Below are 17273 nucleotides of genomic sequence, written 5' to 3'. Positions count from 1 at the left end.
GCTCGAACGTATAGAAGCGCAAAATTTGCCCTCAGGCCAGCACACCGACTGCATTCCACGCCGGCAAAGGACAACTCGACCGGGTGCCCACGAGCAAGAGCGCATAGTGCGGGTACAGCGACAGCAACGTCAAAGCGTGCCTCAGCATCAACTCAAGTGCGACCTCGCCGCATATACGCCGCACGAAAAAAGCACACACACACGTCCAATGCTCGTCCGAACGATCGCAACCGCAGCCCTGGCGCTGCTGGCCGGCGGCGCGGCTGCCGGCAACGTCACGTCTCTGACCGGAACGTGGACGACCAAGTCTGAGAAGGTCATTACAGGCCCGGTACGTGTGCGCGACGAATGTTGCTGATGCCAGGACTTTTACGACCCCATCTCGGAGCTGCTGATCGAGCCCGATCTGCCTGGCATCTCGTTTTCTTTCACGGACGACGGCTTCTACGAGGAGGCGTTCTACGTCGTCACGGCTGATCGTAAGTCGCCCGGCGTAACAGAACTGACCCCTAGCTGCCGACCCTGGCTGCCCGTCGGCCGTGCTCCAGTTCCAGCACGGCACGTACACGCTGCCATCCAACGGCTCGATCGTGCTGATGCCATTCGCCGTCGACGGCCGCCAGCTGCTGTCCAAGCCGTGCTCGGACGACGACTCGGCGTATTCGCGGTACTCACAGTACGAAGTCTACAAGGAGTGGGAGATCGTCATCGACGAGTACCGCGGCCAGTACCGGCTCAACATGTACAAGGCCAACGGCGAGGAGATGAACCCGATGTACCTCGTCTACCGGCCGCCGATGATGCTGCCCACCGAGACCATGAACCCGACGGCGTCAGCGACGCCGGCCAGCAAGCGGCTCAAGATCAAGCGGTACCTGGACAACCGCAGCAGGACCAACGCGGTCAAGTCCGTGTCGATCGACGCCGACTACTGGCACACGATCGGCGTTTGCATGATGGTCGGCGGCGGCGTCTCGTTCCTGTTCCTGAACCGCAAGAGCCTGCGCGCGCTCTGAGCGCGCGCGCTCTCCTGGCGGCCGCTGCAGCCGCCCGGCGCCGGCCGGCGCGCTTGCCGGCCGGCGCGCGTGGGCGCGGACGGCCGCTTTGTGTACATTACCGCATGCGATGTGGCGCATGTTTTACTCAGATACTCAGACACGACAATCGATCATACCCGCGGGCCGGCGGGTCTACTAGCGTGCCCAAACCCGAGCGCACGGCGCGGCAGCTGCTGCGCCCATGGCGCCACTCGCCATCACGGCGGTGGTCCTGCGATCGGCATAACTATCGCTGCGGACTCAGTCTCTGCGGGCCGTGGTCTGGACCGCGCCGGCCCCTCAGGCTGCGCTCACGGCTGCGGCCACGCCGTGCGCTGTAGCCCGCCGGCGCCCCGCTGTGACGGCAGCTGCTGGCCCCTGCGGTCATAATGCGTCGGAGAAAGTGACACACTAGGCTCGGCAAAGCGTGACTCCTGGCTCTTGATAAGCCGTGTGTAGAGTAGACTCCTGACGAGGCTCAGTCAACGGCCGCGGTCAAATCGCGCGGTTGACATATGGGTCTTCGCTGACGTGTGCGCCCGCGCCAGCCTAACCGAGTCCTCCGAGCCGGTGGCTCCGCGACGGGCCTGGCTACGCACACGGAAGGCGGGGCCTCCGAGCGCGAGGCAGAGTGGCGGGGCGGTTACGGCTCTGGCGTGGTGCGTGCGGCGGCGTACGGGTGGCGCCACTGCATGTGGCGCGCGTGGCCGTGCAATACGAGATGTGGCGGACCTGCAGGGCGAGGCCGCACGTGGCTGTGCGTGGCCGTGCGAGGCCGTGCGAGGCCGTGCGTGGCCGTGCGTGGCCGTGCGTGGCCGTGCGTGGCCGTGCGTGGCCGTGCGTGGCCGTGCGTGGCCGTGCGTGGCCGTGCGTGGCCGTGCTTGCCACGAGTGGCTCGGCGCGTGGCTTGCCGCCGCCGCCGCCCGCCCTGCGGCGCGCCTGCTCCTCGCCCAGATCGTGGCGCCGCCTCGTGCGGCGCGCCAGGCTCATGCAGGTCCGCTCGGACTTCATTCAATCGCAGTCTTTTATGTACACACACCAGCCACGGCAACTTGCCGCGGCTACGCAAAGTTGAACTTGAGGTTCTCGTGGTTGGCAATTCCCCGCAGCGTCGTCCGCGGCGTGATGTTCCGGCGGGTGTACCAGTTGACAAAGTCCTGGAGCTGCGAGCGTACGCGGTTGTGGTCGCTGGCCTGCAGATGGCTGGCGTTAGTAGGGCTCGGCGGAGTACGTACGCAGAGATCGACGTCAGGAACTTGACCTTCTCGTCTTGAGTGATGGATCCGGCCGGCAGCAGGTCGATCGTAGCCGAGATCCACTGGACGGCGTCGGCGCCGGTCAGACGTAGGATGACGAGCATGACACCGGACGCGTCGGCCAGACACTCGCGCGGAAACGAGTAGATCAGGCCCGAGAAGATGCCGGTTGTGATCGGCAGGCCATTGGTCATGATCAAGGCCTTCACGGCCTGCTGGACCTCGATCGGAACCGTGTTGGTGGCCTTGTCGGCGCCACCGTCAGCCGAGAAGCGCGACACCGGCGGCGTTTCGAAGCCGAACGAGAACAGGTCGTGGAAGAAATCGAGGACTGCAAACAGCGGCTCCGTCTTTTCGAGGTTGAGCGCGGTCAGGCCGGCGTCGAGCGCGGGCTTGCAGATGTCAGACGACAGGAAGATGTACGGAAAGTTGGTCAGCATGTTCTCGAGCAGCCGGAAGAGGTCTTCGATGATGTCCGGGATGTCCGAGAACTTGTGGGCCGAGATCATGCGGAAGCCCGACATGCACTGGCGGTGGCCAAACTGCCAGACGGCATCCTGGACGCTGGCGTCCATGAACTCGGTGCCGAACTCACGCACAAAGATGCCGCTCGCCCAGAGGTAGCAGCCGTGGTGAGTCTTGTCGAAGCACAGCACGAGCTTCTCGGCGACGGGCTGGAGCAGCGGCACAAAGTGCTGCTTGTGCGAGCTCATGAGCGTGCGCATGAGCTTGCAGCTGCGCTCCGAGATAAACACCGAGTCGGCCTTGTTGTCGAGCACGGTCGACAGCATCGGCCAGACCTCGGTCCAGAACTGGAACGAGGGGTCGGCGTCGCCGTCGGGCCGGACAAGTCGGGCAAACGTGTCGAGCAGCTCGATCTCGTCCGCAATGCGGCGGCAGGCCTTCTCGTCGGCGGGCACGGAGGCCGCGGCCAGGATCCGCCGCGCGATCGGCTCGCAGAACAGCCGCAGGGCCTCGTAGACCTTGTCGACAGGCTGGCCGGCGACAATGTGCGCGACGCCGTCCGTGATGTCGTAGAGCGAGTCGAGATCGATCTCGGGCGCCACCTTCTCGTAAAACTCGTGCAGCTGGCCGACCGAGTCCATCAGGTGCTGGCTGCAGTCGCGGCAAAAGTGCATGAGCGCCTGCGCCGCCGCCGAGAGCACGTCGAGGTCCTTGAGGTAGAACCCGCCGGTGATGTAGTTGAGCTGGAAAGTCAGGTACTCGGGGTGCTTGGCCGTCCACTCGGTGTAGCGGCCGAGGACGAGCGTGGCCGCATAGCGGATCTTGGGGTGCTCCGGCAGGTGGACGAGCATGTTCATGATGTTGGGCAGCACCGAAGTTTCGGCGAGGTCGACCTCGCGCGCCATGGTGCGCATGCTGAACAGCGGCGCCTCGACGTCCTGCCACGCGACCTTCTCGCCGGCGGCCTGGGCCTGCAAGCACACGTTGACCTTGTCGTATGCCATCTGGAGCGCGTTGGCCGCACCAACGACGCCGCAGCAGTCCTTGAGCACGTCCCCCATCTCGTGGCGGAACGACCGGAACTTGTCCTCCTGTTCCTTGTCGTTTTCAAACAGGTTCGAGTCGTCGTCGCCGTAGGGGTAGTGCAGGTGCTGGATCATGATGTCGACGAGCTTGCGGAACACGTCTTGGAGCTCGAGCCGCGCGTCCTGGTAGCGCTCGAGCACAATCATCTGCTTGAGGATGTACCAGAAGTAGAACGTGTACTGGACGACCTCGAGGTCGTCGTCGAATGCGGTGCACTCGGCGATGGCCTCCACCAGCGGCCGGTACTCGGCCGGACTGCGCGCGATGAGCATGTGCCAGGCCTCGCCGGCCTCGGCGAAGATCCGCGTCAGGTTCCGGAACGCGTCGGAGTCGTCCTTGCTCTGCATGATGAGCGGCCGCAGCGCGATGACCTTGGCGTAAAGCGGCGGGACGGACTCGGCCGACTCGTAGACGTCGCGGGTCTCGCGGATGAGGCTGCAGATCGCGTCCGTGGCCGCGTCAAAGAGTTCCGGGTTGGTCAGCGCCACGAACGTCAGGTCGAGCAGCGGCGACGCCACGATTGCCGAGATCGGGATCTCGCGGATCCACGAGTTCAGGCACTCGAAGATGTACGGCTGCGACGCGGCCGGCACCTGCGGCGACTGTGCGTACATGACGAGCAGGTTCAGGATCTGCATCGCATTCTGCTCGAGCACGGCCCCGGTCCGCGTCCGCAGCTCCTCGTCCGAGAGCGAGATCTTCTTGAGGTCCGACATCTCCTCCGGCAGCACCTTGAGGAACTCGAGCACGAGGCTCGCTGAGTCCGGCGAGGATCCAACCGCCGTCAGCACGTCCTGCACCGGGTTTTCCCAGTCAAGCAGCTGCAGCGCGAGAGACGCCAGCGCCACGCAGAGCTGCGTCACGATCACCTTCGGCCCCGCTTTGTACGTCGCCAGCAGGCCCAGGATCGAGTCCCGCAGCTGCAGCCGCGGGCCCGGCGCCAGCTGGTGCATGTCGTAGACGATCTGCCGTCAGCGCGCCCGCACGGGTGCCTACCTTGCTGCGCAGCGTCTGCGCGGCGAACACCTTGGCCTCCGCCGAGGCCGTCCCGGATGACAGCACTGTGTACGTCACCGACCACGCTTGTTCCTGCCGTCAGCCCGCGCCGCCTGCTTGCGCCTACCGATTTCTGGAACTGCTCCAGATACTGGTTCGCCTGCTCCTTGGTTCGGCTGTCCGATCCGGAGTACAGCGCCCGCAGCGCCTCGAAGAACGGCGCCAGCGCGGCGTCGTCTCCGCCGGTCGATGCCATCGTGTGTGCGAGCTTGTGCTGGCCCGTGGGGGGGGGGGGCTCGGAGCGTGTGTGCGCGTCGAAAGGGCCAAGCCGGCCGAGAATGCAGGTCTAAAAAACTGCTGTTTGCCCACTCTGGATCCCTAGCTAGAGCCGGAACCGCCGTCAGACACGTGCAATCTGCTGCCAGTCAGTGCCGTCGCGCGTCGGACGCCGAGTCCGATCAATGCTCACCTGATTGTGCTGGTTGGACTCCTTTTTGCGCGATCCGCAGCGTGGAAAGCCGTGTTTGTGTGTGCGGCCACGTTAAGCAGGGCTAAAATCTCCTAACCGCCGCTGGCGCGGCCTAGAGAGACATCACGACAAAAGTGGACGACACACAACTCTTAAGAAAAATTTGCGCCCACGAATCGCAAACACAACACGGGTCGGACGGGCTGTGTGAATCCAGAGCAGAGAGTGCGGAGCGAGCGGATTCGATTGATATACAGCAAAGATGTCGGGCCGCAGACAGCAGCGGGTGGTGAGTGCAAGGACGCGGGGGACGGACGGCGACTGGACGCGGCAACGACGGCGGCGCGGGACGGCGCGGGACGCCAGGCGAGCGCATGGTGCCGGCAGCAGGCCGGGTGCCCGTGCTGCCGCCGTCGCGGCCGCCGCCGGATGGAATTGGCCGCCGATGGTCCGACAGAGCTGACGGCCAGATGCTCCCGCCGATCAACCTGATCTTCAAGCTGCTGCAGACGCGGGCTACGGTGCAGATCTGGCTCTTCGAGCAGACGGATATCCGGATTGAGGGCAAGATCAAGGTACGTGGACGGCGGATCACACTGACGCCAGGGCTTCGACGAGTTCATGAACCTCGTCGTGGACGACGCCGTCGAGGTCAGCGAGAGGAAGGGCTCGCGCCGGGATCTGGGTACGTGGCCGTGGCGCACGGTACTGACTGCAGGCCGGATACTGCTGAAGGGAGACAACATCACGCTCCTTTCGAGCCTGGATGCGTGAAATGTACGATAGAACTACAATCGATTACCGCAAGACATTGCCGGCAATGACGACGGCGTCGAGCACCGCGTCGTGCGGCTCGATGGGGATCGCGTCCGCGTCCACCAGTTGCTCCGGGAGGCCGACGCCGACTGCGGTCAGCGCGCGCGTGTGCGTACCTACCCAGAAACGGCGCCGGTCGCGCGCGTGACGCGGCCCACACGCGCGTCATGGCGATGAACGTGTCGTAGAAGCCCTTGCCGCGGCCAAGCCGGCGGCCATTGGCCGCGAAGCCCAGGCCGGGCACGATCAGCAGGTCGAGGCCGGGCCCGGCGAGGGCTGGGGTCAGCGCTGGCGCCGCAGGACGTACCGTCCGCGCCCGAGTCGGGCTCGCGGATGTTGAACGTGTGCTTGCCGTCGCCCAGCACGCGCAAGCCTGCGACGGTCTCGCGGGTCTGCTGGAGCATCTGCAGCACTGTTGTCGGCCTAAACGACGGCGACGCGGTGGCCAGCAGCGCTGCCAGCGGCGTCTCGAGTGAGCTGGCATCGACGATCCGCGGCAGGAACACGGACTTGCCTGCGATCAGCTCGTGCGGCGCCGGACGTACCGTCGGCGAATGCGGCCGCGATCAGCTCGTCTGTCTCGATCTCGATCAAGCGACCGGACTTGCGCTGGCCGACATCGGGCTGCTCGATGTGCATGTAGTAGCCGACCGTTTTGGCCGCCCGGTACTCGGGCAGGGCGCGGACGGCGGCCACGACCGCGCGGGCTGCTGTCAGCGGGCTACAGGCGTCGTGCGGCACGACGGCACGCGGCGGGAGACGGCGATGACCCCTAAATCACGCGGCGGTCGCCGTCCGCCTGGTTCTGGCCGGATCCGAGCGGGGTCCGCGGAATTGCCGTGGCAGACGGCTGCGCCGATGGGTTTGCCTCGTGCGACATGATCCGCCGCACAGCGTGCGGCTCGCTCCGGACCGTCCGGCCGTCTGGCGCACCGCAGCCCCCGCCGGTGCACCGCCGGCACCGCCCGGTGCACCGCCAGCCTGCGCGCGGCGCAGCGCGTACCAAGCTCGCCCCCAAAGGGCGCAGCCAGCCAGGTGGCGCGGATCCGATCGCCGCCCCGCGCACCGCTCCGTACCCCAGCCACACTACTCACAATGCGCCTCAATTGCAGACTTGGGCACCTGCTTCAGCCGGGCCGCCAGCTGCGTCCGCAGCTGCTTCTTTCCGGGGGCCAGACTCATCGTTGTCAGAGGTGACTGGGAGATAAATGGCTGTTTATGATGCATTCTCGTATTTACAACGGCCCTACGCCAACACCAGCCGATCTAAGGGCAGGCCTGGGTCTCGCTCCGGCACTGCGCCGTCTGGACCGGCCCACGTGTAGCTCGTGATCAGGTTGAGATGATACCGGGAGCCCTCGACGATGGTGTCGCGGCAGAGCGCGCCGGCGTCGACGGCCGCGTCAAGCTCTTCCGCCGACACGCCCACGCTCCAGCCAAACCGCTGGGTGGCCTCCTGGGCCGACACTCCCGGTGAGGCAAAGTCGCCCGACCCGAGCGAGCGGATCCACGCCACAAGGTCGCGCACAATGGCGTCATCGTGGCGCGACGCCGCCTGTACAACCATCACGCCGCTGCGGAACTGTCGCAGCCGGAACGGCAGCCGCAGGCTGTCGAAGGCCAGGCACGCGCTGTGCAGGTCCTGCGGCGAGATCAGCGAGATGCCTCGGGCCCGGTTGTAGAGCGCAAAGAGATCAAACAGGGTGACGATGCCGCCCTCAGCGCGCAGAACGCCGCTGTCGAGAAACTCGGCCAGCTGACGCGCCAGTTCGGAGAAATACAGCTCGTCACCGCCTCCTGCAATCTCCTTGGTCACAATCGGCGACGACAGCGCCAGCGCGCGCGACGAGTCCTGCAGGGCCTTGCGGGCGGCCTCGGGCACGCCTGGGGCGCCTTGTAGCCGCAGCGCAAACGACTCGGCCAGCGCGATCATGTCCTTGGCCTTCGTCATGAGCGAGCTGAGATCGTCAAGCGAGGTCATGAGGTCCTTGTTCTGCTCGCGCACGCGTTCGTTGAGCTGTTGCAGGCCGTGGATGCCGCGGTTGGGGCCCTTGCGTGCCGGCGGCTCGGGCGCGGCCGCCGGCGCGTGCAGCGCCGCTGCCGAGATCGGTCGCCGGGTGTGTGCCTGGTTCTTGAGCCACGACCGCTCGACTAGCATGGTCTTGACGCGGTCGTACAGCGCGCGGTCGCCGCCGGCGCGGAAGCTCAGCTTGACGTACGGCAGCTCCTCGGGACCGTAGTCGGCCGCCGGTCGTGGCGAGCTGCTGCCAGCGAACGGGAAGAACGACTCAGCGCGCGGTGACGCGCCGGCGCGGTAGTCGGCCGTGACAAATGTCGTCAGCCGGGCGCCGCAGATCTCGCACACCTTGAGGAGCGGGTGGTTGACAAACGTGCAGCGCGGACACTCTGCTCCGTTCTCTTTGACCTCCCGCGGCGCGGCGGCTACAGCGGTCGCTGCGGCCGCGTCGCAGGCCGTGCGCAGGACGTCGGCGGCCGGCTTGATCCCGCACGTCTTGCATGGTGGAATCGGCGACGAGTCGTGCACATAGCTTAGCGGCAGCGTGTTGGAAAACGAGCAGATCGGGCAGATCCAGGTGACGGGCGCAGCATCGATGGCCGGCGAGCCGCGCTTGCTTGACGCGTTCATGTCCGCAGCCAGGCCGATGGTCGATCCGCGCGGCGAGTCCACGGGCGAGGCCGTGAACGAGGCCAGGCCGGACGCGTCGTCGCCAAAGTTGAGCGTGACCTTAGGCGATGACCGCAGGAAGCCGGCCGAGTACTGGACCGAGCGCACCTCGGACAGGGTGATGGCCATGGAGTGTGTCAGCGGACGCTCGTCGTCGACGTAGCATATCCGATGCGAGGTCAGATATACCCGGCCGTTCTGGTGCTCGGGCATCCGGGTTCGGCTGGTTGTCAGCGACGCGGGGCGGTCACGTACCCATCATAGAGGCCGACAGAGCTTTGGACAAGCACGTCCGACTCATCCGGGCCGAGCACGGGCCGGTGGGCTGCCGAGAGTTCGATCGGGGTCCAGAAGCGCATGTCACAGCGGGATCGCGGATGGGCGCGTGAGCGACAACGGCTGCGGGTTCGGCCGCGCAGCAATCACGCGTCGGTCGCGACACGGGTTGGGTCGGGTCGGGCCGACCAGAGGCCTCGGTGGCCACGTGGGGAGGGTTGGCACACGTCAGCACCGATCGGGCGCGGTTCGGACGGGTAGGTCGACGGCGGGACTCGGGGGCAGGACAAGCTGAGCGGCCGAGGACGGGAGGTGCAGATGGTCCGGCTGTGGGCCCGTGCCTGCAGGTCTGGGCCGTGTCGGGGGCGTGTGCAGGGTCCGGGCGACGTCGGGCTCGCCGGGCCCCGGACGAATGCTCGATAACAGGATGGGACTTTGTGGTTACCCGGCCTATTGCGTGACCCGCCGGCTATCGCGACGCGCGCTCGCTGGCCGATGCGCTGGGCGGGCAAGCGACAGGCGACGCGGAGGCCGACGGTGGGCGCGGGCATGCTGTGCCGGATGCGACGGGCGCGAACTGCGGGGGCGAACGGCGGGGACGCCGACGCGCCGCACGGTGTGCGGCGCGCAAGTCCAGCCCAGCCGCCCCGCCCCCGGCCAGCCCGGCCGGGCGTGTGTCCGTGCGGCTCGGCGTGGGACATGCGGCCCGCCGGCGCTACCGGCCGACGCTAGCGCATACGTCGATGAGTCAGCATGTGGCAGGTATGCCGTAAGCGGCCGCGGCAAACCCTATGTCTGCGCCCGCAGCCCTAACGGCAGGTCCGCGCGCAAAAGGCAGTCACATCCCACGCATGTCCACACACAAAATATACCACTATTCCGCATAGTAAACAGCAGTATACGCAAGGCACAGGCAGAAAATTTGGCCATACACCAAAACCATCACTCAGCGCACGCTGGCTTCCATAATTATTCTTGTCTGAATAATATCATCTACTGTTCATCCTTTTTATTTCATACACAACAACTATACAAAATGAGCGCCGAGAAGGAGAAAGGAGTCGATGTCGAGGCTCCCAAGGTCCGCAAGTTCCGCATCACCATGACCTCGAAGAAGGTCCAGCAGCTTGAGAAGTGTACGTCTTTTTTTCAGCCCGCCCGCGATTTGGATCCACCAGAGCAGCGCGGCCAGCGGCGCCCAGCCGAGATCGAAAGCTAACGAGACAGTCTCGAACAACCTTGTCACCGGTGCTCGTGCTCAGGGCATGAACGTCCAGGGCCCTGTTAGACTCCCCACCAAGACCCTGCGTATCGCTACCAGAAAGACCCCCAACGGTGAGGGTTCCAAGACCTGGGATTCCTACGAGATGAGAATCCACAAGCGTCTGGTTCGGTATGTACTGCGGCGGGAGCCCAAGCTGAGCCGTGCTAACGTGTGCAGCCTGGAAGCTTTCTCGGACGATGTCAAGAACATTCCCTCGTTCAACATTGAGCCCGATGTCAACGTAAGTCTACTGCGCGCGCGCGACGAGCACTGCTGACGACCCAGGTCGAGATCACTGTTCCGGAGTAAATAGTTTTTTTCATTGCACACGGGAAAAAATAAAAGTGTTATGATTAAATTGTATATTTACTGAAATTAACACAAATTTACATATAAGTACAACTATATGCAATGGCGGATGCAATGATAGACTGGCGACGGGATGGTGGACACGGGGCTGTAGCGTGGTCGTGCAATGGATGCGCAATGCTTATGATCTATCAGCGGTACTCGAGCGGCGGCGGCACCTCGGGCACGCGCCCGACGGCGAACGTAGGGGCCTCAAACGCGGCCCGCTCGTCGGCCGAGAGCTCGTCAGGCCGGAGGGGCATCTCGTCCTCGGCGCCCTGGGGCCCGAACTTGAACCCGCGACTGTTGGTGACCTGGCCCTGACCCTTGGCGATGCGTGGCCGCGCGAGTGCCGCGCGTAGGCTCGCCGGCATCTGGTTCAGCAGAGCTTCGCCAGGGTAGTCCATGGCCGGCATGTTTGGCTCGACCGACTGCAGCGCCGGCGTGACCGTAGCGGGAGATGTGGTGCCGGCGGCCTGGCCGGCGGCCTGGCCAAAGCCGACGGTCGTAGGCTGGCCGAACGCGCTCGATCCGGCGGCTGCGGCCGGCTGGCCGAACGCCAACGGCTTGTTCTCGGTCTGGCCAAAGGCAGAGCCCGCTGGGCGGCCGAACGGCGACGAATTGGCCGACGGATTGGCCGCTGGCTGACCGAACGCGGACGTGACTTGGCCAAACGGCGACGAAGCCGCTGCGGGCTGCGCCGGCTGCGCCTTCGGCGCCTGACCGAACGCGCTCTGGCCGAACGCTGGCTTGGCTGCGGCCTGGCCAAACGGCGAGCTCGAGGCTGCTTGGCCGAACGCCGACTGCTGGCCGGTCTGGCCGGTCTGGCCGAACGCCGGCGTCGATGAGGCTTGGCCAAACGGCGACGCCGGCTGCGACGCCAGCCCAAACGCTGGCTGCGCCGGCTTTTGACCAAACGGCGATGTCGTGCCGGCTGCCTGCCCGAACGGCGACGCCGTGGCCGGCTGGGCCTGGCTAAACGGCGACGCTGAGGCCGCCGGCTGGCCGAACGCCGACGCCGCCGGCGCCTGCCCAAACGGCGACGCCGCCGAAGACCCCTGGCCGAACGGCGACGCGGCCGCGGACGGCTGGCCAAACGCAGACGCCGTCGCGGCCGCCGGCTGGCCAAACGCCGACGCAGTCGTGGCCGGCTGGCCAAAAGGCGACGCCGTGGCCGGCTGGGCCTGGCCAAACGGCGACGCTGAGGCCGCCGGCTGGCCGAACGCCGACGCCGCCGGCGCCTGTCCAAACGGCGACGTCGCCGGCGCCTGCCCAAACGTCGACTGGCCGAACGCCGGCCGGCTGGCACCAAACCCGGGCGCCGGGGCCGATCCAAACGTCGATTTGCCAAACGCCGACTGGTTGGCAGCCGAATTGAGTCCGCCAAAGGCCCCGTCGAGCGCCGGCACGTTGGCGCCGCCAAACGGCGTCACCGCAGCCGTCGGGCCGGCCGCGGCCGCGGCCTCCGCAATCTCCTGCGGCGACCGGAAGTAGTTCGCAGACGTGTTCGTCGTCTCGGGCGCCCCAATCGCCGCGTACAGGCTCTGGGTGGTCTCCTTGCGGCCCTGCAGCCAGGCAATCGCCAGGCAGCCCGGGTTCAGCTGTCGTCAGCGCCGTCGGCGCGCGCACCTACCGGGTTGTTGAGCTGGTCGACCGGCAGGTACGGCCGGATCGACTTGTCGGCCGAGTTGTTGTTCGCCCACTCCACGTACGTCTTGGCCTTGTTGATGTCCTTGAGCAGGAACTCGCGCAGCTCCTGGATGCTGGCCGTCGCCGCGCCCAGCGCGCGCAGCTGTCGTCAGCGCTGTCGCGAGCGCACTTACGTAGAACGCGCCGTTGCCGGTCTCGTTGGCCTCGTAGTACGACGCCCGCAGCTCCTCGTACGACACGTCGCGGTCCTTGATCAGCGGGTGCACGGCCTCGTGCGAGGGCGCGTACGACGAGAACGGCCAGTACCAGTCTGCGCGCAGAAACATCTGCAGCTCGTCGAGCTCACTGGGGTCAGTCCGGCCCGCGCCGATCGTACTCTGCTGTCAGCGCGCCCCGGCGGCCACGTACTCTTGTTCACCGAGAGCGGCGACTGCGGCTCGCCGCGCCCGTCCGGCGACGCAAACGGGCTGCCGCCCTCCTTGATGTGCGGAAACGCGCAGTTGCTGCCCTGGTTGCATGTTCCTGGCCGTCAGCGCGCGTCCGCGGCCGCGGCGCGGCCCGCACTCGGGCAGACTCACCCTTCTGGAAGTACCGACACGGCGGCTTGGCTTTCTTGACCATCGTGGCGCCGCGATCTGGACCAGACGTGGTCGTGCGGTCGGCGTGTCCGAACTGAAACGGTCTCGATCGCCGGCGGCGTCGCGCCTGTGCTGCTGTGCTTCTGGCGGCCGACTCGGGTCGTGTCCGGCGTCTGCCTGCGGCGGTGGGCGGTCCTGCGTCCGACTGTGGCGGCGTCCGGGGCTCAAAACGTGGTCTGGGCTGCCGGCGAGGGCATCGTGAAGTTGGCTTTTTTGGTGTTTAGTTACGAAACCGGCAACCGCAGCAGCGACAAATTTGCACGGCCGCACGCGAACGACAGTACCGGCCACGACACAGAGGCTGGCATGCTGAGGACGAGAGCTGCACATTGGGCGCGGTGGCCGGCGCAGCCGGGGGCCACGGCGGGCGCGAGGACGGCCGCGCGGGCGAGCAAGCCGGCCGGCCGGCCGGCTGCCTGGGCTGGCGGCAGCCGAAATATCTGCGCGACGGCCGCGCGGCGGGCCGGGGGCTCGCGCGACGGCCCGGACGGGCCCGCCGGACCAGCGGGCGCATCTGAGACCGGTCGCGCCGGCGGCGGCCGCGGCGAGAGCGAAGAAAGCACGGCAGATCTGATCCGGAGCGTTCTGGAAGAATCGGTCGGCGACCGCAGCGGCCGCGGCGACGGGCGGCGGCCGGCGGAGAACCCGTGGTCGTACCTGGTCGACCAGGTCGACGAGCGGCCCGCGCCGGCCCGGCCGGCGGCCAAGGCCGAGAGCCCAGAGGCGACCAAGAACCTGTCGCTGAGCGCCAGTCTGCAGAAGATCCTGCTCGAGAGCACGCGGCGGGCGGCGGCGGCAGGCGAGGACGGCGAGGCCGAGGCCGCCGCGGACCCCGAGGCCGACGACGGCGTCCAGGACGGCCACAGCAAGTACGTGACCGGCGGCGACATGCTCAAGGGCCTCGACCGGCAGTACTCGCCGCTGGCAACGGCCACGCAGCGCGAGCGCGAGATGTTTGGCCGGCTGTTCGGGGACCTGCACGCGCAGCAGACGGCGCCGAGCGGCAAGCGGCGCGGGCGCAAGACGGCGACGCAGTTCGAGGCGCTCTTCAAGCACTCGGGCGAGAGCGTCGGCCGCGGCGGCGCCTTCACCAGCGGCATGCCCAACGAGCCGCTGTCGTGGACGCAGGTGGCCATGAAGCTCGACGGGGTGCGCGCGTACCCGCCGTCGCTGCGGACGGTGGCGGCCAAGGCGCTGCTGGTGGGCAGCGGGCAGTACGGGCAGGTGCCGGCCGAGCTGCTGAGCACGGCGGAGCGCGAGGCGCAGGCGGAGCGCGTGGCGCGGCTGGAGGCCGTGCTGGCGCAGATGCGCGCGTGCGAGACGGACCGCGAGCTGCTGGACGTGATGGAGGCGGCCGTGTACGGCCCGTTCCTGAACGGCGCCGACGTCTTCGGCGGCCGGGACGTGCGGCTGGCGGCGGCGACGACCAAGAACTACCCGTTCCTGCTGCTCGAGGGCATCCGGCTGATGCGCGACGAGTTCGCGGACACGGCGGGCGCGCTCGCGGTGTTTGAGCGGGCCAAGCAGTGCGGCCTGCAGTCGTACATGGCCGGGTGCACGGCCGAGGTCTACAACGAGGTGCTCGCGCTGCGGTGGAGCCGGCTGCTGGACCTGCGCGGGTGCGAGCTCGTCGTGGACGAGATGCTGGCCAACGGCGTCGAGCCGGACGAGCGCACGGCCGAGGTGCTCAAGATGGTCTACGACTTTGTGTACCTGCGGTCGATGCAGGAGCGCGGCGCGCCGGACCGGCGCAGCTACCGGGCCAAGGACAAGGGCTACGTGTGGGCGTGGGAGGACGTCACGCGCGCGTGGAAGCTCAACCAGATCCGGCTGGACATCGTGGCGCGGGCGCGCGCCAAGGCGCGGTCGATCTCGCGCGCGCTCGAGGCCGTCGAGCGGCCGGCGTGGGGCCTGCCGGCGTAGCCGGCGGCCGCCGGTCTTTGTACATAGAAACCAGTGCCCGAGGGCGTGCATTCAGCGGTACGGCGCGTCGGCGTCCAGACCAAATTGTATCTCCTGCTCCCAGCGGTCGCCGTTGGACAGCAGCTTCTCCTTGTTGTACAGGAGCTCCTCGCGGGTCTCGGTCGAGTACTCGACGTTGGGCGTCTCGACGATGGCGTCGACGGGGCACGACTCCTGGCAGAGGCCGCAGTAGATGCACTTGGTCATGTCGATGTCGTACCGGGTCGTGCGGCGCGAGCCGTCCACGCGCTCCTCGGCGTCGATCGTGATCGCCAGCGCCGGGCAGATGGCCTCGCACAGCTTGCACGCGATGCACCGCTCCTCACCGGAGGGGTACCGGCGCAGGGCGTGCTCGCCGCGGAACCGCGGCGAGATCGGGCCCTTCTCGAACGGGTAGTAGATCGTGTACGGCGCCCGGAAGTACTGCTCGAGCACGACGTACATGCCGCGGAACATCTCGGCCATGAGGAAGAACCGGCCGGCCTTGTCGAGCGCCGACTCGCCCTCGTCCCAGTTCTTGGCGGGCGCGATGCGGAAGTTTGCGGGCGGGTCCATGGCGCGGAACGCCGTCGACGACAGCGCGCGGAGGCCCAGCGACGAAGCCGCGGGCGTTGTCCGAACGGCACGAGCCGTGAGTCCGGCCAAGCCTACCGAGCGAGCCAACATCTGGGGGTCAGCAGCGTTCGGGGGAAAAGCGGCGGCGGGCGGGCGGCGGGGGGTCAGATGGCGGCCGGCGGGCGCCGGCCGGCCTGCGGAGGTCGCCTGGCGGCCCGACCGGCAGACGGCAGCAGCACCAGCCGGCGGCGCACGCACCCGGCGGTCGCGCTCCTGGCGCTGCCGCCGTCTGCCGCCGTCCGGCCGCCGTCGTCGGCCATCTGCCGGCCATCCCGCCGGCCCCGTGCGATCGGCCCTCAATTCCATCCGCACGTGCATCCACCGCGGGCGCACGGCCCTCGACCTCCAGCCGCCTCGCCCGCGCGCCCTCTGCGCGCGTCGTCGCAACGTACCTTGTTCGTGATTAGAAAATCTCTGCGGCAAGATTTTGCAAAAAACGAGATTTGGTTGGGCAGCGGACTCACTCCTCGGACCTAGCGGGCGCGGGTCCGGGTTAGGCTGGGCAAGCGCAATTGTGGGCAAGGTGATTGGCTGGACCTGCGGACCTGTGATTCGTTTGGGTCCGGATACCAAACACCAGACAAAATCTTCGGCGCAGTTCTTTTCTGTGAAAAAAGCCGAATTTTACCAGCACCGACCGACCCCAGGCCCCGCGTGTCTCTTAATTACAATGTTCCGTGCCTCTGCCCTCCGTCTCAGCCGTGCGGTGTCGACCGGCACCCGCGCTGCGTTTGTTGCCCGCCCCGTCGTGCGATCGACCGCTGCCATCCGGCCCGCGGCTGTTTTCCTGCCCAGATTCTACTCGGCTGCCGCCGGCCTCGGCCGTGAGGAGGTCGAGGGACGCATCATCGAGATCGTCAAGTCGTTCGACAAGGTACGTGGAGCGCCCCGGGGACCGGACTGACCGGCAGATCACCGACGCGTCCAAGGTACGCCGCCCGGGCCGGCCGAACTGACCGCAGATCACCCCCCAGGCTACGTTCGCCAACGACCTTGGCCTGGACTCGCTCGACACCGTCGAGGTCGTGATGGCCATCGAGGAGGAGTTCAGCATCGAGATCCCTGAGTACGTGCGCGCAGGAGCCGGCTAACCGACAGCAAGGAAGCCGACGAGATCAAGTCCATCGGCCAGGCCATCGACTACATCCTGGCCCAGTCTGACGGTGAGTGGGTGCGCGGGCGCGCTGACGGCAGCTGTTTAAGCGTCTGGCGTGTTTATAGTAATCAATTGTGTTGTGTTAGACCGAGGGGGGCGCGATGAGCGCAGCGGCGGCGGACGGGGTTGGGCCGGCGGATGGAAGGCCGGCCGGGTCCCGACGGGCGTCCGGAGAGACGCCTGACGGACAGGCAGCCGGCCAGGGGGCCGATGGCCGGCTGCGGCGACCAGACAGGACCTGCGACGCCGTAGGTCTGGCGCCCGGCGGATGCCGGCCGGTCCCGCGACAGGCTGTGCGCTGCAGCAGCGATTGGGCGCGGCAGCGATGCCGCGACCGCGCGCCGGCGCCTGCCGGGGCCAGCACGGCCGGTCGTCCCCGGCCGCCGTCTCGGCAGCTGCCGCCGGTCCGCCCACTGGACCGGACCGGGTCCGGTCACCGTGACCCTCCGGGTAACGGCGCGTGCTGGCTGCTGCCTCGTACATTGCAGCACGGCGCGTCCTGTGCGGCGCGGCCGCACGCGGCACGTGACCGCGGCACCTCCTGCCTCGACCG

General features: G+C 67.3%; 10 protein-coding genes across 10 annotated transcripts; 5 read left to right on the top strand and 5 right to left on the bottom strand.

The window, feature by feature from the left end:
• Positions 1–208: 208 nt before the first annotated feature.
• V1510DRAFT_359692 (chaperone for protein-folding within the ER, fungal-domain-containing protein) lies at positions 209–1016 on the top strand (the record flags this gene model as incomplete). Its single annotated transcript, XM_066930978.1, has 3 exons — positions 209–331; positions 365–479; positions 514–1016. 3 exons carry the CDS (start codon positions 209–211, stop codon positions 1014–1016), a joined length of 741 nt encoding a protein of 246 aa, XP_066791126.1.
• Positions 1017–1962: 946 nt separating this feature from the next.
• Positions 1963–5409, bottom strand: V1510DRAFT_372803 (armadillo-type protein). The gene is made up of 5 exons (XM_066931503.1): positions 5310–5409; positions 4968–5255; positions 4841–4933; positions 2273–4809; positions 1963–2240 (listed from the first exon to the last, which is right to left on the bottom strand). Exons 2-5 carry the CDS (start codon positions 5094–5096, stop codon positions 2099–2101), a joined length of 2901 nt encoding a protein of 966 aa, XP_066791125.1. The 5' UTR covers positions 5097–5255; positions 5310–5409; the 3' UTR covers positions 1963–2098.
• V1510DRAFT_410641 (uncharacterized protein) lies at positions 5317–6118 on the top strand. Its single transcript, XM_066932756.1, has 4 exons — positions 5317–5598; positions 5780–5884; positions 5916–5994; positions 6028–6118. The coding sequence occupies exons 1-4, from the start codon at positions 5572–5574 to the stop codon at positions 6081–6083; spliced, it is 267 nt and encodes an 88-aa protein (XP_066791124.1). The 5' UTR covers positions 5317–5571; the 3' UTR covers positions 6084–6118.
• V1510DRAFT_410640 (uncharacterized protein) lies at positions 5894–7322 on the bottom strand. Its single transcript, XM_066932755.1, has 5 exons — positions 7220–7322; positions 6671–6832; positions 6433–6639; positions 6246–6401; positions 5894–6214 (listed from the first exon to the last, which is right to left on the bottom strand). Exons 1-5 carry the CDS (start codon positions 7305–7307, stop codon positions 6108–6110), a joined length of 720 nt encoding a protein of 239 aa, XP_066791123.1. The 5' UTR covers positions 7308–7322; the 3' UTR covers positions 5894–6107.
• Positions 7323–9479, bottom strand: V1510DRAFT_410632 (EAP30/Vps36 family-domain-containing protein). The gene is made up of 2 exons (XM_066932754.1): positions 9067–9479; positions 7323–9034 (listed from the first exon to the last, which is right to left on the bottom strand). The coding sequence occupies exons 1-2, from the start codon at positions 9168–9170 to the stop codon at positions 7372–7374; spliced, it is 1767 nt and encodes a 588-aa protein (XP_066791122.1). The 5' UTR covers positions 9171–9479; the 3' UTR covers positions 7323–7371.
• Positions 9480–10000: 521 nt separating this feature from the next.
• On the top strand, positions 10001–10851 carry V1510DRAFT_410630 (40S ribosomal protein uS10). Its single transcript, XM_066932753.1, has 4 exons — positions 10001–10223; positions 10315–10480; positions 10529–10592; positions 10637–10851. The coding sequence occupies exons 1-4, from the start codon at positions 10124–10126 to the stop codon at positions 10658–10660; spliced, it is 354 nt and encodes a 117-aa protein (XP_066791121.1). The 5' UTR covers positions 10001–10123; the 3' UTR covers positions 10661–10851.
• On the bottom strand, positions 10579–12970 carry V1510DRAFT_438521 (uncharacterized protein; the record flags this gene model as incomplete). Its single annotated transcript, XM_066935593.1, has 6 exons — positions 10579–12300; positions 12333–12491; positions 12523–12694; positions 12717–12726; positions 12758–12871; positions 12928–12970. 6 exons carry the CDS (start codon positions 12968–12970, stop codon positions 10852–10854), a joined length of 1947 nt encoding a protein of 648 aa, XP_066791120.1. The 3' UTR covers positions 10579–10851.
• A 14-nt stretch (positions 12971–12984) lies between these two features.
• V1510DRAFT_410624 (uncharacterized protein) lies at positions 12985–15041 on the top strand. The gene has a single exon (XM_066932752.1). It carries the CDS (start codon positions 13294–13296, stop codon positions 14908–14910), a length of 1617 nt encoding a protein of 538 aa, XP_066791119.1. The 5' UTR covers positions 12985–13293; the 3' UTR covers positions 14911–15041.
• V1510DRAFT_410623 (uncharacterized protein) lies at positions 14935–16092 on the bottom strand. Its single transcript, XM_066932751.1, has 2 exons — positions 15957–16092; positions 14935–15615 (listed from the first exon to the last, which is right to left on the bottom strand). The coding sequence occupies exon 2, from the start codon at positions 15613–15615 to the stop codon at positions 14962–14964; it is 654 nt and encodes a 217-aa protein (XP_066791118.1). The 5' UTR covers positions 15957–16092; the 3' UTR covers positions 14935–14961.
• A 56-nt stretch (positions 16093–16148) lies between these two features.
• Positions 16149–16807, top strand: V1510DRAFT_372783 (acyl carrier protein). Its single transcript, XM_066931502.1, has 5 exons — positions 16149–16438; positions 16476–16493; positions 16527–16630; positions 16663–16727; positions 16759–16807. The coding sequence occupies exons 1-5, from the start codon at positions 16235–16237 to the stop codon at positions 16764–16766; spliced, it is 399 nt and encodes a 132-aa protein (XP_066791117.1). The 5' UTR covers positions 16149–16234; the 3' UTR covers positions 16767–16807.
• The last annotated feature ends 466 nt before the right edge of the window (positions 16808–17273 follow it).

Source organism: Dipodascopsis tothii (assembly GCF_038497935.1).
Source record: "Dipodascopsis tothii strain CBS 759.85 unplaced genomic scaffold V1510scaffold_3, whole genome shotgun sequence".
NCBI classification, from domain to species: domain Eukaryota; kingdom Fungi; phylum Ascomycota; class Lipomycetes; order Lipomycetales; family Lipomycetaceae; genus Neoaidaea; species Neoaidaea tothii.
Note: the sequence above shows the minus strand (reverse complement) of the source record. Positions and strands in the feature narration are given on the sequence as shown.

Excerpts from the sequence above, each read along its gene's own strand:
- V1510DRAFT_372803 (XM_066931503.1), bottom strand. The coding sequence starts at position 5,096 with ATGGCATCGACCGGCGGAGACGACGCCGCGCTGGCGCCGTTCTTCGAG. Across the intron at positions 4,810-4,840 it reads CGCAGACGCTGCGCAGCAAG|ATCGTCTACGACATGCACCA; the intron begins GTAGGCACCCGT and ends CGCTGACGGCAG. Across the intron at positions 2,241-2,272 it reads TTCCTGACGTCGATCTCTGC|CCATCTGCAGGCCAGCGACC; the intron begins GTACGTACTCCG and ends TACTAACGCCAG.
- V1510DRAFT_410641 (XM_066932756.1), top strand. The coding sequence starts at position 5,572 with ATGTCGGGCCGCAGACAGCAGCGGGTG. Across the intron at positions 5,599-5,779 it reads GCCGCAGACAGCAGCGGGTG|ATGCTCCCGCCGATCAACCT; the intron begins GTGAGTGCAAGG and ends GCTGACGGCCAG. Across the intron at positions 5,995-6,027 it reads GGGCTCGCGCCGGGATCTGG|GCCGGATACTGCTGAAGGGA; the intron begins GTACGTGGCCGT and ends TACTGACTGCAG.
- V1510DRAFT_410640 (XM_066932755.1), bottom strand. The coding sequence starts at position 7,307 with ATGAGTCTGGCCCCCGGAAAGAAGCAGCTGCGGACGCAGCTGGCGGCC. Across the intron at positions 6,402-6,432 it reads GCCCGACTCGGGCGCGGACG|CCCTCGCCGGGCCCGGCCTC; the intron begins GTACGTCCTGCG and ends CGCTGACCCCAG. Across the intron at positions 6,215-6,245 it reads GCGACCGGCGCCGTTTCTGG|TCGGCGTCGGCCTCCCGGAG; the intron begins GTAGGTACGCAC and ends CGCTGACCGCAG.
- V1510DRAFT_410632 (XM_066932754.1), bottom strand. The coding sequence starts at position 9,170 with ATGCGCTTCTGGACCCCGATCGAACTCTCGGCAGCCCACCGGCCCGTG. Across the intron at positions 9,035-9,066 it reads TCTGTCGGCCTCTATGATGG|CCGAACCCGGATGCCCGAGC; the intron begins GTACGTGACCGC and ends GCTGACAACCAG.
- V1510DRAFT_410630 (XM_066932753.1), top strand. The coding sequence starts at position 10,124 with ATGAGCGCCGAGAAGGAGAAAGGAGTCGATGTCGAGGCTCCCAAGGTC. Across the intron at positions 10,481-10,528 it reads ATCCACAAGCGTCTGGTTCG|CCTGGAAGCTTTCTCGGACG; the intron begins GTATGTACTGCG and ends TAACGTGTGCAG. Across the intron at positions 10,593-10,636 it reads ACATTGAGCCCGATGTCAAC|GTCGAGATCACTGTTCCGGA; the intron begins GTAAGTCTACTG and ends CTGACGACCCAG.
- V1510DRAFT_410624 (XM_066932752.1), top strand. The coding sequence starts at position 13,294 with ATGCTGAGGACGAGAGCTGCACATTGGGCGCGGTGGCCGGCGCAGCCG.
- V1510DRAFT_410623 (XM_066932751.1), bottom strand. The coding sequence starts at position 15,615 with ATGTTGGCTCGCTCGGTAGGCTTGGCCGGACTCACGGCTCGTGCCGTT.
- V1510DRAFT_372783 (XM_066931502.1), top strand. The coding sequence starts at position 16,235 with ATGTTCCGTGCCTCTGCCCTCCGTCTCAGCCGTGCGGTGTCGACCGGC. Across the intron at positions 16,631-16,662 it reads TTCAGCATCGAGATCCCTGA|CAAGGAAGCCGACGAGATCA; the intron begins GTACGTGCGCGC and ends GCTAACCGACAG.